Here is an 18,585-nt window from a genome sequence, read left to right as displayed (position 1 = left end):
ATTTTTTTTTTTTTTTTTTTTGTTTTTAAATTATTACATTTGTGTGGGGCATGGACACTTATGCTATGGATTGCCTGTGGAGGGCAGAGGACAACTTTTAACAGTCATTTCTCACCTCCTGCCATTCATATGCTCCAGAGCTCTGGTCATTAGGCTTGGTGGCATATGCCTTTACCCACTGAGACACCTCTCCAGCTCCTGTTTTGTTTTTTATTAAAAATTTTTAATTTTTTAACTTTTATTTTTGGAGACAGGGTCTTACTATACATCCTTGGCTTATCTGGAACTCACTATGTAGATTAGGCTGGACACAAACTCAGAGAGATCCACCTGCCTCTGCCTCCTGAGTGCTGGGATTAAAGGGTATGCACCTGGCCTGTTTTATTACCCCCGCTTCCACTCTGTCTCTCTGTGTTCTCTCTGTGTTTGTGTGTGAGAGAGAGAGATGAGGGGTGTTGGTGGGAACCATGCTTTATGGTGTGTGTGTGGAAATAGAAGGCAGCTTGGGGACTAGGTTCTCACCTTTCCCAGTGGGTCCTGGGGGTCCGACTCAGGTTGTCAGGTTTACACAACAAGCGCTTTTACCCTCAAAGTCATCTCACACATCCTGATTTTTTTTTTTTTTTTTAACAGACTGCTACGCTAGCTCAGGGTGGCTTAGAACTCACTAAGCAACCCAGCCTGGCTCAAACTTTCAGCAGTCCTCCTGTCTCAGCCTCTAAAGTACCGCCACAGGAGGAGGCAGATTCAGTGCCAGCTCCTGAGGGTGGCAGGATGCCTTGAAGGGAAATGTGAACATACTGATTGAAGACAGGAAGCCGGAATGGGAACTCACTAGTTTCTGCCCAGCCCTTGTTAGCGGCCCACGGGCAGAAGAGGTCATTTCAGGCAAGTAAATGGTGAGATGGTGAATGAGGCAGCAGCCGGCTCCTGAGAGTTGGGGCCTGCTGGCGCTTTAGGGAAGCCGTGACCAACACAGAAACTTCAGTGGGGTGTATGAACTCCTGGGTACAAGTCCTTTATTGCCGAGTCCACTAGCACAAGGAACCGAGCGCACAGCATACGTTGAGGTCGGCAGAGAGGCGCATCTCACATCTGGAGTTTCACTGGAAGCGGTAGGTTAAGGCAACTTCTGTCTTTTCGGAATATCTGACGAGTCACCTCCATGAGCCAGCTGGACCCAGGAGCCCATCTGGCCTCCTAACAATGAGCTCTCTGGAATTTCTGTCGGTACTGGCGTGGGGTAGGAGCGGGTTTCACAGGTATGTAAGCAGGAGGGGAAGGATGAGGGAGGCTTGATGTCCAGCTGGAGGCAGCAGAGCCACCCTAAGGCACGTAGTAAAAGGTGGAATCTGGGAGTGTCAGGGTCACCTTTCAGGAAGAAGACCCGGGCATCTGGCCTAGCCGCAATAGGGCAGGTGGTGTGTGGAGCATGCGCACGTGCTTGGCTGATTGTAAACCGCTCAGCGGCCGGCTTCATCCCACCCTCTCTGTGGACCCAGTGGGAGCAGTATCAAGCTGCTCCATGAGAGGCTCGGGCCAGATGGCCTTAATGGCTTTTGACCCTTGGGGGCTCTGGCATCTGAAGGAAGGTAGCCGTGTCCTTGTGTGGTTCAGTGTGCTTTCTAGTCGGTGGCGTCACCACCACCTGGAAACTTAACAAGAATGCCAACTGTTGGCTCTGGCCTTCCTTGGAGCAACTCTGGGGAGGCGGAGTCCTGATCTGAAGGCTCCCCTGGAGGTTCTGAGGGGAGAGCAAGTGTACTGGCCAGGAAGGGTGGTTTGCTCAAAACAAAGCCGGCTGCTTTTCTCCTGAACGGCTTCAGCTGCCCTCCCTTCTCTTGCCTCTTTGCCCTGGCCCAGTAGAGCCAATGCGCAGAGGCCATTTTCAAAGCTGCTGGGGTTCTAACTGATCCGTTCATTCCCTTGGCTTCAAAACCCTGGAAGCTGTCCAGAGTGGCAGATTCTGAGCTGAGGGTGGGTTCCCAGCTCTGAGTGGCTTCTCACACCAAGCTGCTGTACATCCTCCCTACCAGTGCCTTTAGGACCTGAACTCTGTGTCAAGAAAGGGTGAGCGCTCTCAAGATGGAAGTCTCCTGAGCCCAGAAATAACAAATGATCAATACAGGGGAGGGGGGGGGGGGGAACAACAGGGCAGAGGAAGGCCTGGCCTGAGGGGGAGGCTCCGTGTCGGCAGCCAGGGCCCGTTTGAGAGTGGGAAAGCAGGGAGAGGTAGTTCATGTCCCAGCCAGTGGTCACGGCATGGTGTGAGTCCCATCTGCATGGAGGCTGATCACCAAGGACAGTCGCTGCTTTCACTGTAATGGCTGTATAGGCCACTGGGTATGGCCTGGGGCATTTCTAGGAGCCCTGGCTGTTTAGCTTCCCCACAGGGCCTGGTTGTCATTCTGAAATAAGCTAGGTGTGTGCTTCAACTGTGAATGCAAAAGGCTGCTGGCGTTTGAACACTGTGGATGGTCCCATCCAACCTGGGAGGTGTTAAGGCTGCCACTGCTTGGCCAACCCTAGGACACTCTGCTCCTGAATGCCAACCTGTCAGCTGGTGCTGGGGCAGAGGGGCTTCCAGCTTTTTTTGAGTCCACCCGGCCGGGGCCATGACAGCAGCCATCACCATTGACTTCAAATTATGGCCAAGCCTTAGTTTCTTCATCAGCAGCATGGGGACTGTAGCACATACTGTTGGTGTCACTGTGGATAACATATTGAAGGACCCCTCAATGAACATCCCCAAAGCCATGCCAGAGGTGCTGTGGGAAGTGGGGTACACAGATGGGGAGGGAAAAAGACAAATGCATGTAGACGCCTCATCTCCATATTATAGACGAAGGTTCACCCTTGCTCCCCAAACTCTGGTCATTTGGGGAGGATTTGGGGGACTATGCTGTGTTTTTGAGGTGGCCACCTTGAGCTTAGGGAACGGTGATTCATGTGCTCAGGGTGCAGGTGCTCTGGCCTCAGCTACATGGCGCTCGGGGCCTGGCACGGGACCCCAGTATATTTTCTGGGATGGCATTGTACAGGTGTGTTCTCTCTCTTTAAGAAACTCAGACTGATGACCTCCAAACAGGGACCTGTCCCTGAGGGTGAATAGGAAGAATCTGGCATCAATTTGATAGACACACCTCACTACAGATTCCATCCTTGGGTCCAGTCTTTGCAGCTGCTGGACCGAACCTGGCCTACTCTGTGTTTTATGTCTTCTAAACCCATTTTGTCACCAAGGCTGTTATACGATCAAGGAGGTCACATTTGGACTACCTCTGCCTCACGGATGTACAAATGGTGCCTGCTTGGCATCTGTCTTCATCTGCCTGAGGATTAAGGGAGCCTACCAAAGCAGATATTTGATGCCACAGTTCCCCCTCTATACACTGTCACCTTCCTCAGTGCCTTTTTGGGAATAACATGGTCTGGGCCCCTCACCTTTCCCCCCTCAATCCTCCTTCTAGGCTCTCCCCTCAGAACCTCCAGGGGAGCCGTCTTGGGGACCGCAGACGGTCTTTGAGTATCTGCGTGAATCCTGGGAAGATGGAGGGTAGCCATAGTGTAGTCTGGGATTGTTGGGAGTGTTTTCTTTCTACTGAGTTTTTGCAGCCAAACCCAGGGCCCTTCAGGCAGACAACATAAACCAGCCCAGGCTCTAAGTGGTGCCCGGGGAATGCCAGGATGGAGGAGGCTGTCTGACCCGAGAGCCTGGTGTTTCACACAGCTCCTTCCTGCCCTGAGAATGGAACTCTAGGCCTATGCTGGTCACAGCAACCAGTGACCCTTAGCCCATCACGTACTAGCTCATCTCCCTCCAACAACTGACTCAGCTCAGCAGGATCTGGGCCTGCTGCAGTGAGAGCTGGGTCAGGTGAAAGGTGAACTGAGTGCTTTTGGTCAGCAAGATGCCACTGTGGGGATCCCCTACTACCTGCTACCAACCGTTAATTTCCCTAGGGTTTTCTTTCTTTATCCTTTGACACATGGGGAATGCTCCCTGAATAGTCTCTATTTCGTTCAGCAAAGGAGGGGGTGGTGTCTACTCCAGGATGGTGAAGATGAAAGTAGAGAGCACAGTGGAAGGGAAACAGTGGGGTCATGAAGGTACCAGGAAGTGGGATGCAGGCAGCTGTGACTAACAAGCCTGGGGTGTGCTCCCCTGGGGAAGAGCTTTATATTCACTAACATTTTAAACCTAGCACTTTGGGAGTCAAGACTAGGAATGGAACGAGGTGGGGGTGGGTGGGTCTTGTGAGCATCACATGACTCTCCCAGGTGCTGTTACCAACCCTGCCTCCTTAGCATCCTGGTGGCTCCAACAGCCTAGTCTTAAGCTGTCCCACCTTAGGCTACTCCTGTCCCAGGCCTTACAGGAAGGACATGGCCAGCTACTGTGTGGGGAGATCAAAAAACCAGCTAGGTTTTGGGAAGGGGTGAGCTAAGTCTGCCCAAAGTTGTGCTTTTCTCTGAGGAAAGCCAGCTGGGGCCCATGCCGTACAGGAGTCTCAGAGGGACCAGCCTGCCAGCCTTCTACTCTAGACTCAGGCATGGAGATGGAGTGGAGGGAGCCAGGTTCTGCCCTCCTGTTGTCCACAGTGCTCCATGCCTGGCAAAGGGCTCTGGATGCCTCTTGCCAGGACCATCCCTTCACTAGGATTCTGGGGGCAGATGAGTGCTTAGAAGTGGAGGGGTGATCTGAGGACCCTGCCCAGCTGGGAAGCACAGGAGCCACAATCACAGGCACTTGGTGGGCTCTGCATCGGGTAAAGGAAGCCCATGGCCCCTGCACCAACTCTGCAGGCCTGCTTCAGGATGTGGGGATGTGAGCCCTTATGTGGGATGGTGAGCAGGCTTCAGGGGCGCCCTTTAATAGAATTGTTGCTGGAGCCTTCGGTGCAAGCAGCAGGTGAGAACCATCCCGCAGATCTGTCATGTGGGGAGAGAGCAGAGAGCAGAGACGTGAGAGCCCGGTAGCCTTCTGGCTGAATCCTGGGGGGCAGTTAATGACACTGGAGAGGGCTGGACATCTGTGTCCCTTCGGGTCTTGCCCACCTGGAAGGGCATGCATTTCTCACAAGAGCCCCCACCCCCGGTGGAGGGAGGTGAGGTTGCTCTGGTGTGTGGTGTATGGGGAGCAAGCTCTGAGAAGGGCTTCCCAAAGGGCATGACTTCTGTGCTAGAATGGGCTCCAATCACTGCTATGGTTACCCTGTGGGTCTGGGTTGGGGCCCAGTGGCTGCTATCCCCTCAAGCACACACCCAGTTTGTGCTACTGGCCTGTGGGCCTAGAGCTTTTCCGTTTATCTGGCTTTTCTGTGATGACATCCCACTCAAGCACCAGAGCTGTCTGAATCACTTCTAAAACTGCTTCCTGCTTCCTGCTTCCCTAGAGCTCTATAGACACAAACTAAAGCCCATCACAATTCTGGGAGGAGCACTCAACGTTCCTACGAGCTCTGCATGGGAACTCTGGCATCTTGCCTGCCAGTACCCCTGCTGGATCCACTGGCTAAACAAGGATACAGAGGACCCCACCTGCCCAGGATCGGATATGGTTCCCATTCCCAAACTACAGAGGATCTGGGTTCTCCACCCCACGCTCTTGGCTCTCCCACCCCCGAAGCTGTCTCTTCCACGTCTCCTCTTTCCTACCCAGGGGTACCTCAAGGACAAAGAGATGGGGATGTGTCAGACCTTGTTGCCCCATGGCTGTCATCCTGATCCTGGTGGTGACAGTGTAGTTGCTGGTATCTCTACTCTGTGTTTAGCATGAAAGCCGTGTGTCAAGTGGTCCCACACCATCACACGGCACAGGCATGAAGGTGAATGCCTCTATGTAAGGGGCCGTCCTGCCCTTCCCTGCCTTATTCTACAGATCTGACCTTGGCTCCACCGGCCTGTGTGAGTAGAGTTCCAGCCAGAGTAGGAACAGACCCGAGGAGAGGAGTGCAGCCTGAGGCAGCTGCCCGCCCTTGTCAGGTTGGCTTCAGGTCATCTAGGGCAGGTTTATCTCTTTGCCTTCCTCCCACTCCTCTGCCCCAGCCCAACAGGGTGGATGACGGAGGCCACAAATGCTGCTTTCGGCTTTAGCCTCAGTGCTAAGAGCTCTGCTAATCCACCTCGGGGACTCAGGATAAGAAGCCCAAAGGCGGCTTAAGAGGTTATCTTGCCTCCACTGGCTTTAAGCAGGCGCTGTCACAGCCATGCACAGACATGCACCCAGGGATTGTGGCATGCTCCTGTCTCCATCTCACAGTTGGATGCTTTTCCCACGGGTGACCTGCATCTTTCTGATGCGCAGAAAGAGGGCATTGCCTGCGTGTGTTGTGGGCTATGCCCACCTCACCTGAGGGTGTAGTTCACTCTCGATGGTCCTGCAAGAGCCCCCGACACACACGACTTATTTGAGATGGATGCCTTGAACAGCCAGAGCAAGTGCATGGGGAAGGCACTCTCATCAAAGCACAGGCACACATGCACACCTGTGCACGCGTACTTCCCCCTGAACTGTGTGGAGGGATGCTCTTATTAGTGCATGCACAGGAGCACACACACATGCATACATGCACACGTTCCTCATTCTGAATTGCACAGTGTACGCATGTGGACACAGAGAGAGAGGGAGAGAGAGTCACATGAGCATACACATGTCTCCTTAAGTGCACAGAGGGTAAAGGCTGATAGCTCATGAGGCCCTACTCAAGTACCGCTGTCTCCCTTTCTGCAGAGGACACAGAAGCCAGCATGGATGATCCAAGCAGCAAGCACAGCGAGCACAGGAGTCCCTGGGGGCAGTGCCTATCCCCTGGGTTTAGCTCCTGCTACCAACTCCACTTGCACAGGACACAGGGCTCCTTGGGATGTTGCTTGGTACAGCACTTGGCCCCACGTGGGGCATTTTTTTTTTTTTTAACGGGGGCTGTGGTGCTCTTGGTTTCTTACGGGGCTTCTCAGCCAGCACCTGGTGGTCTTTGGTCAGCATGACGGAAGAGCCTGGCTTGGCCCACGTGACCTTTCCATTCACCCTAATGGCCTGCAGATCCCAGCCTCAGCTGTCTCTTTTCTAGGCTCTGAAATACGTTGGCATCCCACCTGTGGGTTGTTGAGGTTGGTTCTGTTTCAGCTGGGTATTTATACTGTGTGGTGTGACTACAGCTGTGTGACCTCAGGGTCACAAGCCTGTCCTGGCAGGCACAGTTCTTCCAAAGCCGGAGCCCTGTCCCTCACAGCTGAGAGAGGCCAGCAGGGCCATGTGAGCCTGTCGGGCCTTTCCATGTGCTGCTCCTGACTCCCCATTCACTCTGTGGTCACCTCCCGCCGCTTCTTGTCAAACCTCTTCAGAATTTAGTATCCGTTGCCTCCTCCAGGAATTCTCCCTGGCCTCAAGAATACCCAGAGCAGCTTTCACTTTTTTTTTTTTTTCTCCCCAGCAAATCCAGTACATTGGGTGATACTGCCTGGTTGCAGGGAGACACCCTGGGTCCTCCTCTGCCCTCCCCCGTGCCTATGAAAGCCCCCACACCTGCCCTCCACGGGCAGAGCATGGCCCTGCTACAAAGCCAGTGCAGTGTGCCCCAGAACCTCCTCTGAAGTCTCCTGGGTGGGAGTGGCCTCCGCTGGGCGTGGGGAGGATGGCCAAAAAAAGATCCCTAGGCTACTATAACCTTTCTGAAGTTTCCCGGCTAGAATATTCTACAAATTATTTTCTGAGATTCTGCTAGAGTGGAAGCAGCTCACAAGAGAGGAAGCTGGTAGAGGAAAAAGAATACAGGCATGGGGGGTGGTGGCTGGGGAGTGCTGGTTGGCTCTGCCACCACAGTGGCTGGGTAATCTTCCACAAGTAACCTTCCATCTCTGGGAATAGTTAGTCCCATATATATATATATATATATATATATATATATATATATATATATATACATTCACATATATAGATATACACACATATATGTGTGTGTGGTATGTATATATGTATGTGTGTATATATCCATATGCATATACATGTTCAGTGTGTATGAACAGGCCCACAGCCCTCCACCCTGAGTGAGCACAGGTTGATTGACCGACAGGACCTTAAGTGTGTGGAGCCATACAGCGAGGCCACACCAGCCTGGAAATGCTGAGGAGAGGAGCAAGCGTGTGCCCAGAGGACGACCTCGCTGAGTGGAGGGCCTTCTCCTTTTAGCATTCCTGCCACTCAACTTCTGCTCCAGCTTGCAGTCACAGAGAAAGCACTGTGAAGGCCCCTGTTGGGTCATTCCAGTCACATTCAGAGGCTTCTGATGGGTCTCTTGTAAATTCCACCCATAGTTCCCACCTTGCCGCTAGACTCCTGTGGGAAGGCCCCACGTGGCTTTCTTCTCCCACCCCCTGAGCCTTCCATACCTCATCTGTAGGCTGCCTGGAAGGACTGGGCAGATTAATGTCCATCTCTGGCCAGTAGAGGGCACTCTAACCGAGGCTTGGCCATTACCAGCCTCTGTTCAGAGACCACAGGGAGAAACCTGAGCAAGGGGTGAGCTGCAGAGTCACAGTTCGGGGAGGTGCCAAGGCCTGCAGGTACACTGTCTGCCCAGTGGCCTGGTCCTGAACGTTAGACTAGCACAGTAGTACTAACCTGCTCTGACTTTGGACTCTAAGCATTTGTAGCCTCATGCCCAGTCCTCAGGTTCATTACCTTTGGCTACTTTGTGCTGACAAAGGCCAGGAAGAAGTGGACAGAGGTGGACCAGGGCCTGGTCAATGTCCTTCTAGGGCAGACCCCTAAAAATCTGTGTGGTGGGTCCCTGGAAACCCCAATGAGCCTGAAGCTGGAGTGATGGGTAGTCCTGCCTGGTCCTAGCAGCAGCTCCTCTGGGTTCACTACAAAGGGAAGGGCCTGTCCTGGGAACTGCAAGAAGGGCCAAGCACTGCTCCTGGGCTCCCTAGTCTAGCATCAAGGCTACAAAGGAGCTATTGGGAAATTTTGGAGAGATGATGGACGTGTGTAGAAATAAGCGCATCTTTTATGGGCTACCTGCATCCACTTGGCAATGAGCCCCCCGCGACCCCCTCCCCATGGCTTACATGCATGACCAACCATCACAGGAGGAGGAGTGGCTTCATTTTATGAACCATTGAGGCCCAGAGATGCAATAACTGGCCTGGAGGTCATGTGGCCTAGCTCACCAGTGGCAGAATCAAGAAGGCTCTCCCCTGAGGGCCTTCTTCTCAGCAAGGGAGGCTGTGGCAGGCCCTCCTGTCCCCCTGGGAGGGGAGTGGAACTCCCTCTGGAGACAGGAGTGCTATGCTGGGAGTCTAGCATTCTATGCGTTTCCTCCCCCCACCCCCAGGGGGCCTCTGTGTGAGGTAGCGCACTTAGGAAAGCCAAGGGCCGTATAGGTGGCAGGTGGAGGCACAAGGTCTGTGTGTGGTCTCTCTGGGTCTCAGGTTTTGACCTGGGAAATAAGGAGAGTGCTCTGCCCACCCGGCTTGGGTCTGGGGTGTGGATCCATTAAGAGGAAGACTCGGAAAATGCCCTGAGACCACAGAGAACCAGAGAAAGCCAGCTTGTACCGATCTACAGAGCTGTGTGTGTGTGTGTGTGTGTGTGTGTGCGCGCGCGCGCGCACATGTGCGCACATGCCAGGAGCCCCGTGTGGGCCATGTGCTCTTCTGTACTCTTACATAGGCAAGGTGAGCCTCCTTTTGCAGATGAAGTTGAAGGACAAGGAGGGCAAGAAGCGGCTCAAGGTCATGTGGAGCCAGAGCCAGACTGGGATCCCGGTGTCTGACTGTGCAGCCCCTTCCCTTCTTGGGGCGCCACTTACAGCACTGGGGTAGGAGATGCAGAGCAGCGTAGCAGGGTGCCTAGGTCCTCCTAGAAAAGCAGCCATCACACAGCTCCCACCAGAGGAAGGACGCATACAGGAGGAAGGGACCGCTTTCTGTGCCTGCTCAGCCTCTGAGGATCCCCTCCTGGCTCCTCCCCTGAGGACCCTGAGGTCCCTTGATTGTCGAAAATGATGGGACTGAAGCTCTCACTTCCTGGATGGAGGCTAGAGGAGGAGCATGCAGGGAGAGGCACCAAGAGCAGAGTGTAGCTCTTCCCATCCTCAGGGAGACTGGGTGAATCTCCCCAGAAGCACATATGTGCACAGGCGACTTAAACACACACAGCTGGGCCCACACCCTGCCATCCATGTTCATAAGCCCAGCAGGCTGTGCTGTGCCCACGGGGCACATTCCAGATACCTGACCCCACTCTCAGGTGTGCCCAGGTCCCTGTTCCTGACAAATTCAAGCTGTTCAAGGATCTCTGGGGGATGAGACTGAGAGTGTGGTCCATCCTCGGTTACAAAGGGAGACAGGGATAGGGTGAGGGGGCAGGACCGGGTGGGCAGGTACAAAGCTACTTCCCCCAAGGCAGAGTTCGAGACCTCCACTGAGGTCTACTTGACTTACCTGAAGACAAGCCACCCCAATGCCCACTGCCCCCATGAGCAGCAGGTGGTCAGCCAGGAACTGCTCCAGCTTGGCCATGCAGCCTCCCTGCGAGGTAGAGAGGTGGGTTGCTCAGGCCTTGGCCCAGCATCAGGTGGGTGGGCAGGGGGGATGGGTAGCTGTTATCCTGTGTGCAGCTGAGGCTGGAGGATGCCAGTGGTTGAAGGGACCAGACTTGGGATTTCTCATGGCCATTTTGAGAGCCCCAGGGGACAGGCCATGGTGTCTGGGACTTTCAGGAGAACCTATTCATCCTTAGTACTCCGTCAGGCCTTTGAGGATCCTGGGCTCTGTGATCTCAGGCCAAAGCATGTGTTTTGCTTTCCCACACCTGCTCACTGAGCTGGCCTTTCTGGGGGTCCCTTCCCAGACCCTAGGTGACCTCAGCACTCACCTCCACCTTGTAGATGTTGGAGGGGTGGACCCGCTGGCCACAGCGGGCTACCACTGTCTTGCAGCAGCTGTCAGGCACCTGGCGACCCAGGGCTCCCTCAGACAGGATGTACGCGCTGCGCTGCCAGTCAGCTGAGCTGTTACTGCCGCAGCACTTGAACTGAGAAGAGAAGGTGGGCCGGGGTGAGAAGGGTTTGTGTGGTGCTCCTGTCCCTGAGACCCAGGGCCACCGGTTATGCTATTCAGACTGGCCCCTCTCCCCTCTGATCTCCCTTCTTCTTTGGAGAAGGACGGAGTCTCTCTGGGACCTTTCTCTGCAGGGTACCTGTTGGCTGCCTTGTGCCAGATATTCTAGGGGTAGGGATTATCTGAGAGATTGGTGGGGGCAGATGGGTGTGGGGCTTCCACGATTGTGAGGTTGGGTGCCATGAGGGTGTACAGCCAGGGTCAGGGCAGGGGGAAACCACAAGGGGGAGATGCCCTGGTCATCCAGTTGGGGAAAAGGACCCAACCTTATCAGAGGTTCCAGGCTCTCTACTGGGTTTTAAAGTTAGGAGCCCCGAGAGCAGAAGGGCATGGAGTGTGTCCCGGAGGCCATGCAGGACACAGGCCAGTCAGCAGTGACTATAGAGTACAATCCATCAGGTCTGTACTCTACCGCATTCAGAGTGCATCAAAGGTCAAACGCTTGTCACTTCTCCCCTCTGAGTCAGGACACTGAGATCCTGAGACCTTGCATCCTAAGCTGCATGACCCAGCTGCGTCAAGTCTGTCTCTTGGGTGTGGGTTCAGGGACATTAGACCCAAATGGTAGCTAGCTACCTACTACATGCCAGGAACAAGGCTGAGGGCTTGGCTTTTAGCTTACCGTTTACTGACCTTGAGAGGGAGATGGAGGAAGAAGGGGGAGTGATTTGTTTGGGGTCAGCAAAAGCCTGTAAGTGAGCCGAGCGTGGTGGCACATGCCTGTAATCCCAGCACTCAGGGAGGCAGAGGCAGGCAGGTTGCTGTGAGTTCGAGGCCAGCCTGGTCTACAAAGCGAGTCCGGGACAGCCAGGGCTCCACAGAGAAACCCTGTCTCCAAAAGAACAACCAACCAACCAACCAAACAAACAAAACCCTGTAAGTGTGAACAGAGACCCTGCATGTGACTGTCCACACTAAACATGCTTTGAGCACAAGAGAACTGGCAGAGGGCGTACACAATGTAACAAGCAGGATCTGTGTATACACACGGCATAGCAGTGAGAGCGTGCACACCACATAATATCCCGCCCAGAGCACACACACATGACCTAACAGTGGGATAAGACGTGGAAAGGTCAAAGCCCAGCTTTGACAGGAAGAGCACAACCACAGCTCATGAGAGCACAGAGTATGTGACAGCACACACAGAACAAGGGCTGGGGTAGGCTGTGCTGAGAGTCACATGACAGTTGCACATGACAGTTGTGTCTGTGTGTGCATGCGCGAGCGCATGCGCATGAGCTGCTGACCCTGAGCTTGCTACATCGCTTGTGAGATGAGGACAAAAGCCTCTGAGGTGGGGCCGTGTGAGGATGGACGGAGTAGGTGCTTGGAGAGCGCTCAGCATTTGCACAGAGCCAGCAGGTATCAAGGCACGACTGTCACTATCCTCGTGATGTGAGCGGCGGTCCGTGTGCCTGTGTGTCCTTTATTACATGTAGCCTGAATGTGACCCCGGTTCCGATCCACCACTGTAGGCTTGGTCCTTCCTCCCTGGGTGCTGGCCAGGACACTAAGTGCCCCGGCTTGGGAGAGGCTCAGGTTACACGGACTGGTGCCATGGAGGCAGGTCAGTGGCGGGCTTTATTTTAAGTGGAAACACACTTGATCTGTGTTTGGCCGCTTCCCACCAAGCGAGGCCCTGCTCTCCTCCAGGCCACCTCCAGCCCCTCAGCCCTGCTCTCTGAGGTGCCCAAGAAAAAACGTCCTTGTCCTCCTGTCAGCTATTGTCCACAGCTCTCTGAGTGAGAACCTCCTCCCCTCCCCCTCCCCGTCAAGGCTCCTGCCCTACTCTCACATAGCTCCTTAACGGTGGGACCCAGCAGGTGTGCGCTGCTCGCAATAGGTGACCAAGAGCGTGGGTCGCTTCGTCCTAGCTCCTGGGCTGAGGACATGCGGCATGGCTACCTATGTCACGTGTACCTATATGTACACACACATGCTTGTAGGCATTTTCTCTGGGGTCTGCTGTGTCTTCTTGGAAACAGGACTTTCCCCCACCTCTCACGTGCTGTCCAATGGCTTCCAGCAAGAAGATTCTTTCTTGTCTGAGCCACAATGGCCTGGTCTAGACCACTGGGGCCTTGGTACCCATCTTTCTGAGGAAAGGCAAAACTAGTCTACAGACAGCTGAGAGCATCTTTCTGTCCCAGGAGAGCCAAAATGGAAGGCAGCTTGGGGTGCGGCTTGAACAGAGCGAAAAGAGGATATTGGGGAAGCCAGGGTTCACTGAGTACTTTCCACGGTGTCGGGTGATCATCATCACCGCACCCCTCCCCCAAACAGCGTAGGTTAGAGAAGTGTAAACTGAAGCTCAGAGAGGGTGAGTGTGTTGTCCCGAGGTCACACAGACTGGGAGAGGCAGGATGTAACCCTGTATCTCTCTGTGTGGCTTACGTCCTGCTGCAGCCGGTCCACTGAGGCTGTGATCTCAGCGGCCCTGGGATGCCCGTAGCGCTCAGTCAAGGTGCTGTTCAGGTGCCGTTTCAGCTCGTCGCTCAGCTGGGGAGGGGAGACGGAGGAGTGTCAGCACGTTCCCCTGCCTCCCTCTAGGACCCAGGTGTCTCCAAATCCTCACCAGCTGGCGTCAGGACACTGGAATGATTCAAACCTCGTGAGATGATGTGAAGGCAAGGTGTGAAGGGCTAACTGACAGTGGGGCTGGGGATGACACAGCCCATGCTTTGCCTCATGGGAGCGGCCTGCAACTTGCTGTAGATTTGAACTCTGATTAAAAGATGAGGTTCAATATATGGGCCCCTGGGACCCTGGGACACAGTGTAGAAGCTGGCTGCAAATGACCTGCTTGGTTGGGATGTGCTGTCTATTCAGCCCAATGTCACCCTGTTCTTGTCCTCAAATCTTGAGCCTGAAGCCATAAGCATAGGGAGAAGGAGATTCTGACTCTCACCCATCCGGGTAGGCGGGGCCTACTCCAGTCTTTGCAATCTGGCAATCTGCCATCTGATCCTTTCTGATCCTTACTCAGAGGCTGTCTTAGCAGGTGTGTTCCTTGCTTAGGGATCCCTGGAGGGGAGTGGCTTCCGTGAGAAGCTCTCACTCATGTTCCCACATGAAACCCAGCAGTGCCAACAGAGGCAGAGAGATCCACTAGATCTGGATAGGAAACTGGGGTGCAGAGGATCACCAGCCCAGGAAACAGGGCCACCTATGAGGCCCTGAGTCTTGCTGTGACTCTGTTATGGCACCAACAGAAAACTCTGCAATAGGACAGTGTACTTACCCTCTGGTAGTACACATGCGCCAGGACCCCAGCCACCAGCTCCACGAGGAAGATGACCAGCAACAGGCAGAAATACTAGGAGCAAGGAGAGGAATGGTCACCCTGGGGATCTGGCCCCTCCCCCATAACAAAAGCCACTGCAAAGAAGTGGGGGGGCGGGGCAGAGATACCTGCCAGGACCCCTCTCTCATCCCCATCCTCCTCTTTTTATTCACATCTGGACATATCAGCCCTTATTGGCTGCCACCACCAAGTTTCCCACTTACCACATGGGAAGCTCAAGAGTCCTCCCATCATCCAAGCTTGAGTGGACACTGACTGGGTGCCAGGTGCCAGGCATTGTGGATAAAGTACTACTGCCTCATGGCGGGTGGGAAATATGACGTTATTCGAGTGCCATGTTGTCAGTGTTTCTGTGGGGTAACCCTAAAGGCTCCTGGGGTGGTGGGGAGTCAGAGCAGGCCTTGTGGAGGTGCTGACACTCATGGCGCCTCTCTGAAAAGAACCCAGAGGCACTTGCCAGGCAGAGAAGGAGAGCCGCACACTCCAGTCTGCCCAGGAAGTGCAGAGCATTTGAGTTCGGGTGATGGCAATCATTCAGGTGGCTGGAAAGGAGAGACTAGGTGGGCCAGGAAATAGGGCTCTGGAGAAGGCAAAGACAGAAGCCCATGGATGGTGATTAGGGTGATATCTTCCATCCCTGATGCCTGATTCCTATCCTACATAGCTTTCCTCAGGGCTCTCGCCTGCCCTCACCATGCCTGCCTCTCCCAGGCTCCTCAGTGCCAGCCCTGAGCTTCAGATAGCTGTGTGTGCACCTCTCTCCTGGCTCCCACATGGCTGGGTACTGTCAGCAGCACTTCTGAGCTTCGGGGGAACCAACAGGTCAGTTCCATGTGGTCTGGGGGAGGTCTGGACAGGAGCAGCGAGGGGAAGTAGACCTCGGGTACCCAAGGGACAAGGAAGAGAGGAGGGTGGAGAGAGAGTGGAGAAAAAGAAATGAGAGGAGGGGAGAATATCCCTCTTCTCCCTAGAGCCACATCTGGCCACAACATGGCAGCCACCAATGTGTATTAGGATCACAGGATTTGGAGGTGCCACCCACGGGTGTCATCTGAGATGCCAGGCTCGTGAAGCAGGGAAAGGCATGTGGGCAGGAGGGCAAGACAGATCCCACAGACCTGACCTCACATTAAGTGTGGGAGACTGCATGGACAGGGCTTGGGAAATACAAGGAGAGTGGGGTTTCTTTCAACTCCTAGAGAAAGAGCCTGGGCAAAGCTGCCCGTTAAATTAACACGTGGTTTTCGGTAACGTCATTGCATCCTGTCCTTCCAGCACTGTGGCTGGCTATCATTGGTGACCAGGGAAAGTTGCTGGTCCCTCTAGCTGTGTGTGTGTGTGTGAGGGGGGGTTAGCCTGCCTTTCATCTAAAGAGCCCGAGGCAGAGAGGATAAAGGATGTTTCTGGTCACCCTCCTTTTTTTTCTCCTATATTGGCATAGAAAAGGACAGCCTGAACACCCAAGCCCTGTCTGTTCCTCCCAGAGGCACCTCATCATTCCATGGCTGAGGATATGGGAAGGACAGAGCGGGGTGCTGTGAGAAGTACAGGTTAGGGGCACACAGTCTGTAATCCCATCTGCTGTAGTCTTTGTCTGGAGCTCAGTTTGCCTGTCTGCCTGCCTGTCTGCCTGCCTGTTTGTCTGCCTGCCTGCCTGCCTGTTTGTCTGCCTGCCTGTTTGTCTGCCTGCCTGCCTGTCTGCCTGTCTGCCTGTCTACCTGTCTGCCTGTCTGCCTATCTGCCTGCCTGCCTGCCTGCCTGTCTAAACAGGGCTTTCCAGGCTCCAGGTGTCAGGCTCAGAACCAGGAGTATGGGAAGGGGTATAGGCTCCCCAGGACACATTCCTTGGCCCCAGCCTGTTTGGGCAGATGGTACTAAATGGGACACAGAGTAAGCTGAAGCGTTTAAGAGGTTTGTGATGCTGCATCTGCGCTCAGGAATGGGCATGAAGACATGGAGAGAGCTGGCATATGGGACAAGTTCAGGTTCTTGTGGTTACTGGGACCGACTGGCTGGGTACCACTGCAAATCAGAAAAACACTCTCAGGCCGGGGTGGTGTGCTTCAAAAAGAGCTGTGCATAATGGAGGCTGTGGTTCTTGTACACAGGATACAAGCTTTGGGGCTGTCTGTGGTAGCCCTGACCATGGGGTTGGGTTCTCATTTCCTTGTCAATGGCAATGGTGGCACACCCTGCCCTGCCTGCCTTGCCCTAGATTGGTGGAGGACATTCCTGGAACTGCCTGGTTCATCAGACACTATGACTGCACCATCACCCATTCAGGGGACTGTCTCACTGCTTCACAGCCCTTAGGGGTCCAGTGCTCCTAATATGTCTGCCCTTTTGGTTGGCTTGAAGTTGACCTGCACTCCCTTTACTCAGATATGACACTGAGCGTGGTCTTTGTTCTGCCACACAGGACCTATATAGACAGGGACTACTGGTCAACCCAGGCCTCCTGAACGCATATTACCATGACCTCCAATACATCAGGGAAGAGGTGATGGAGTGCCTGCTTTTGAACAGCAGCATGATTGGGCTGGTGGAGGCAAGGAGATCACATCTTGTCACCTGCTTCCTGTCAGCTGTGTCACTCATGGACACTAGTCCTGAGGAGGTGGCCATTTCATACTGCTCCCGGGGGGAGCTCACTGCTATGGTAGCTCCTGAATACAGATGGAGAAGAGGGAGGAGAGACACATGAAACCATGTCACATCTCTAGGCTTCATGGCAGGCGAAACGAGCACACGCTACCACTGGGACTGTTCAGAGGATCCAACAGGTCGTGGGACAGGCTGAGTTGTCATGTAGATGAGGTACATTGGTACCGTGTGAAATGCCCAGGGGAGCAAAGAATGATGCTCCAGCATGAGAAGCTGTCCCAGGAAGCAAGGGTCGAGCCTGGTGCTCTGAGGGGACCGAGGTGGTCACAGGTGACAGTTCAGGCAGCAGTACTTACTGCAAGAATGTTGCAGGTGTGTGACTCACCTGGGCGGGGGAGGACCTGAGTCATAGCTTCCCAGTGACAGCTTCCAGGAGGCAGGTGAAGGGTTCAGAAAATCCTGCCACTCTGAGCATGGGACTGATTGGTTGTTACATTTGTGATGGGAGGTCATGAGCCCTAAGAAAGGACTCATCCCCGCTGTCTCCTCTTCACTTTACTCAACCCTTGCAGACCCCTAGCACAATTGGCTCAGCAACTCTGTGCACCTCAGAGAGGGGCTGCTTGCACCCCTGCACGGCCCCCCGCCAGGCCATCTGTCCAGCCTTCATGCTTTTGCCCTCACCAATCCTATCCATCGTTTCCTAGATCAGTCCTGGCTCTACCCCTAAAGATGCCCATAGCACCACCTGCCTGGCAACTGCCTGACTCAGCCTTGTCTCCTTGATCCTCTTCTCTGGCATTGGTTGTTTCTGACTCCTTCCCCTGCTGGACCACTGCTCCTTGGCTCTGTGTTCCCGTGGCTGTCTCAATCACTTCTGCTGCAGATCTCAGCCCTGTCTCCCCAGAGTAACTGTGAGCTTCTGGGAACAGGAAGCACATCTTGGAGTTCCTTGGCCCTTCCCTGGTGCCTGGTCAGGTTGTGTAAATGCTGAGACCACCCCTGGGCTACAGGAGGAGTGTGAGACAATAGGAGATGGTAGCAGGGTCAGCCCCATGCTGCCCCTGCTGGTGAAAGCAGTGAAATCTTAAGTGTGGAAGGTCCTATGGACTTTCACCAGACAGAACCAGGGTGCTGCTGACCTTCTTCGAGACATGGGACAGCTCCTCCTGCACAAAACTTCCCAGCAGACATGTCAGTGAGTCAGAGGTTGGGAAAGCCAGAGATGCACTCCCCTTCCAGTTCTCGGGCTGATGCTGAGATCAGATTCGGATATGTGTCCCTAGGCACTCTGGGATGCACAAAAGAAGACTGGAGAAAGTTATTCGCTTGCCAAGAAGCCAGAGATGGAACTCAGAAATACAAGCATTAGAGGGACTCTACTCTGTCTGTCTGGGTGGGCACATCTGCACACAAAACCACTCAGCTTGACCTAAGCAAGGGTCAGGAGGCTGGAGTAATGTTGAATAACTACTTCCTTCAAATGGAAGCATCCTCTCGTGACACAAAGAAGCTACAAGATTCATAGGTCTCTGCCCAAGGTTACA

The 18,585-nt window shown here is 54.2% G+C and overlaps 1 protein-coding gene across 1 annotated transcript in view; it reads right to left on the bottom strand.

Annotated features, from left to right (window-relative positions):
* Positions 1-997: 997 nt before the first annotated feature.
* Tspan11 (tetraspanin 11) overlaps positions 998-18,585 on the bottom strand; it is a 60,880-nt gene continuing 43,292 nt past the window's right edge. The window contains exons 4-8 of the mRNA XM_055609465.1: positions 14,372-14,446; positions 13,525-13,629; positions 10,883-11,041; positions 10,450-10,536; positions 998-4,932 (exon numbers count right to left, since the gene is read on the bottom strand). Of these exons, the coding sequence (XP_055465440.1) occupies positions 4,873-4,932; positions 10,450-10,536; positions 10,883-11,041; positions 13,525-13,629; positions 14,372-14,446 (486 nt within the window). The 3' untranslated portion in view covers positions 998-4,872. The remainder of the gene's footprint in view (positions 4,933-10,449; positions 10,537-10,882; positions 11,042-13,524; positions 13,630-14,371; positions 14,447-18,585) is intronic.

This window comes from Psammomys obesus, unplaced genomic scaffold (genome assembly GCF_907164565.1).
Source record: "Psammomys obesus unplaced genomic scaffold, mPsaObe1.curated_primary_1811, whole genome shotgun sequence".
NCBI classification, from domain to species: domain Eukaryota; kingdom Metazoa; phylum Chordata; class Mammalia; order Rodentia; family Muridae; genus Psammomys; species Psammomys obesus.
The sequence above is the reverse complement of the archived record's forward strand: the minus strand, read 5'-3'. Positions and strand labels throughout refer to the sequence as shown.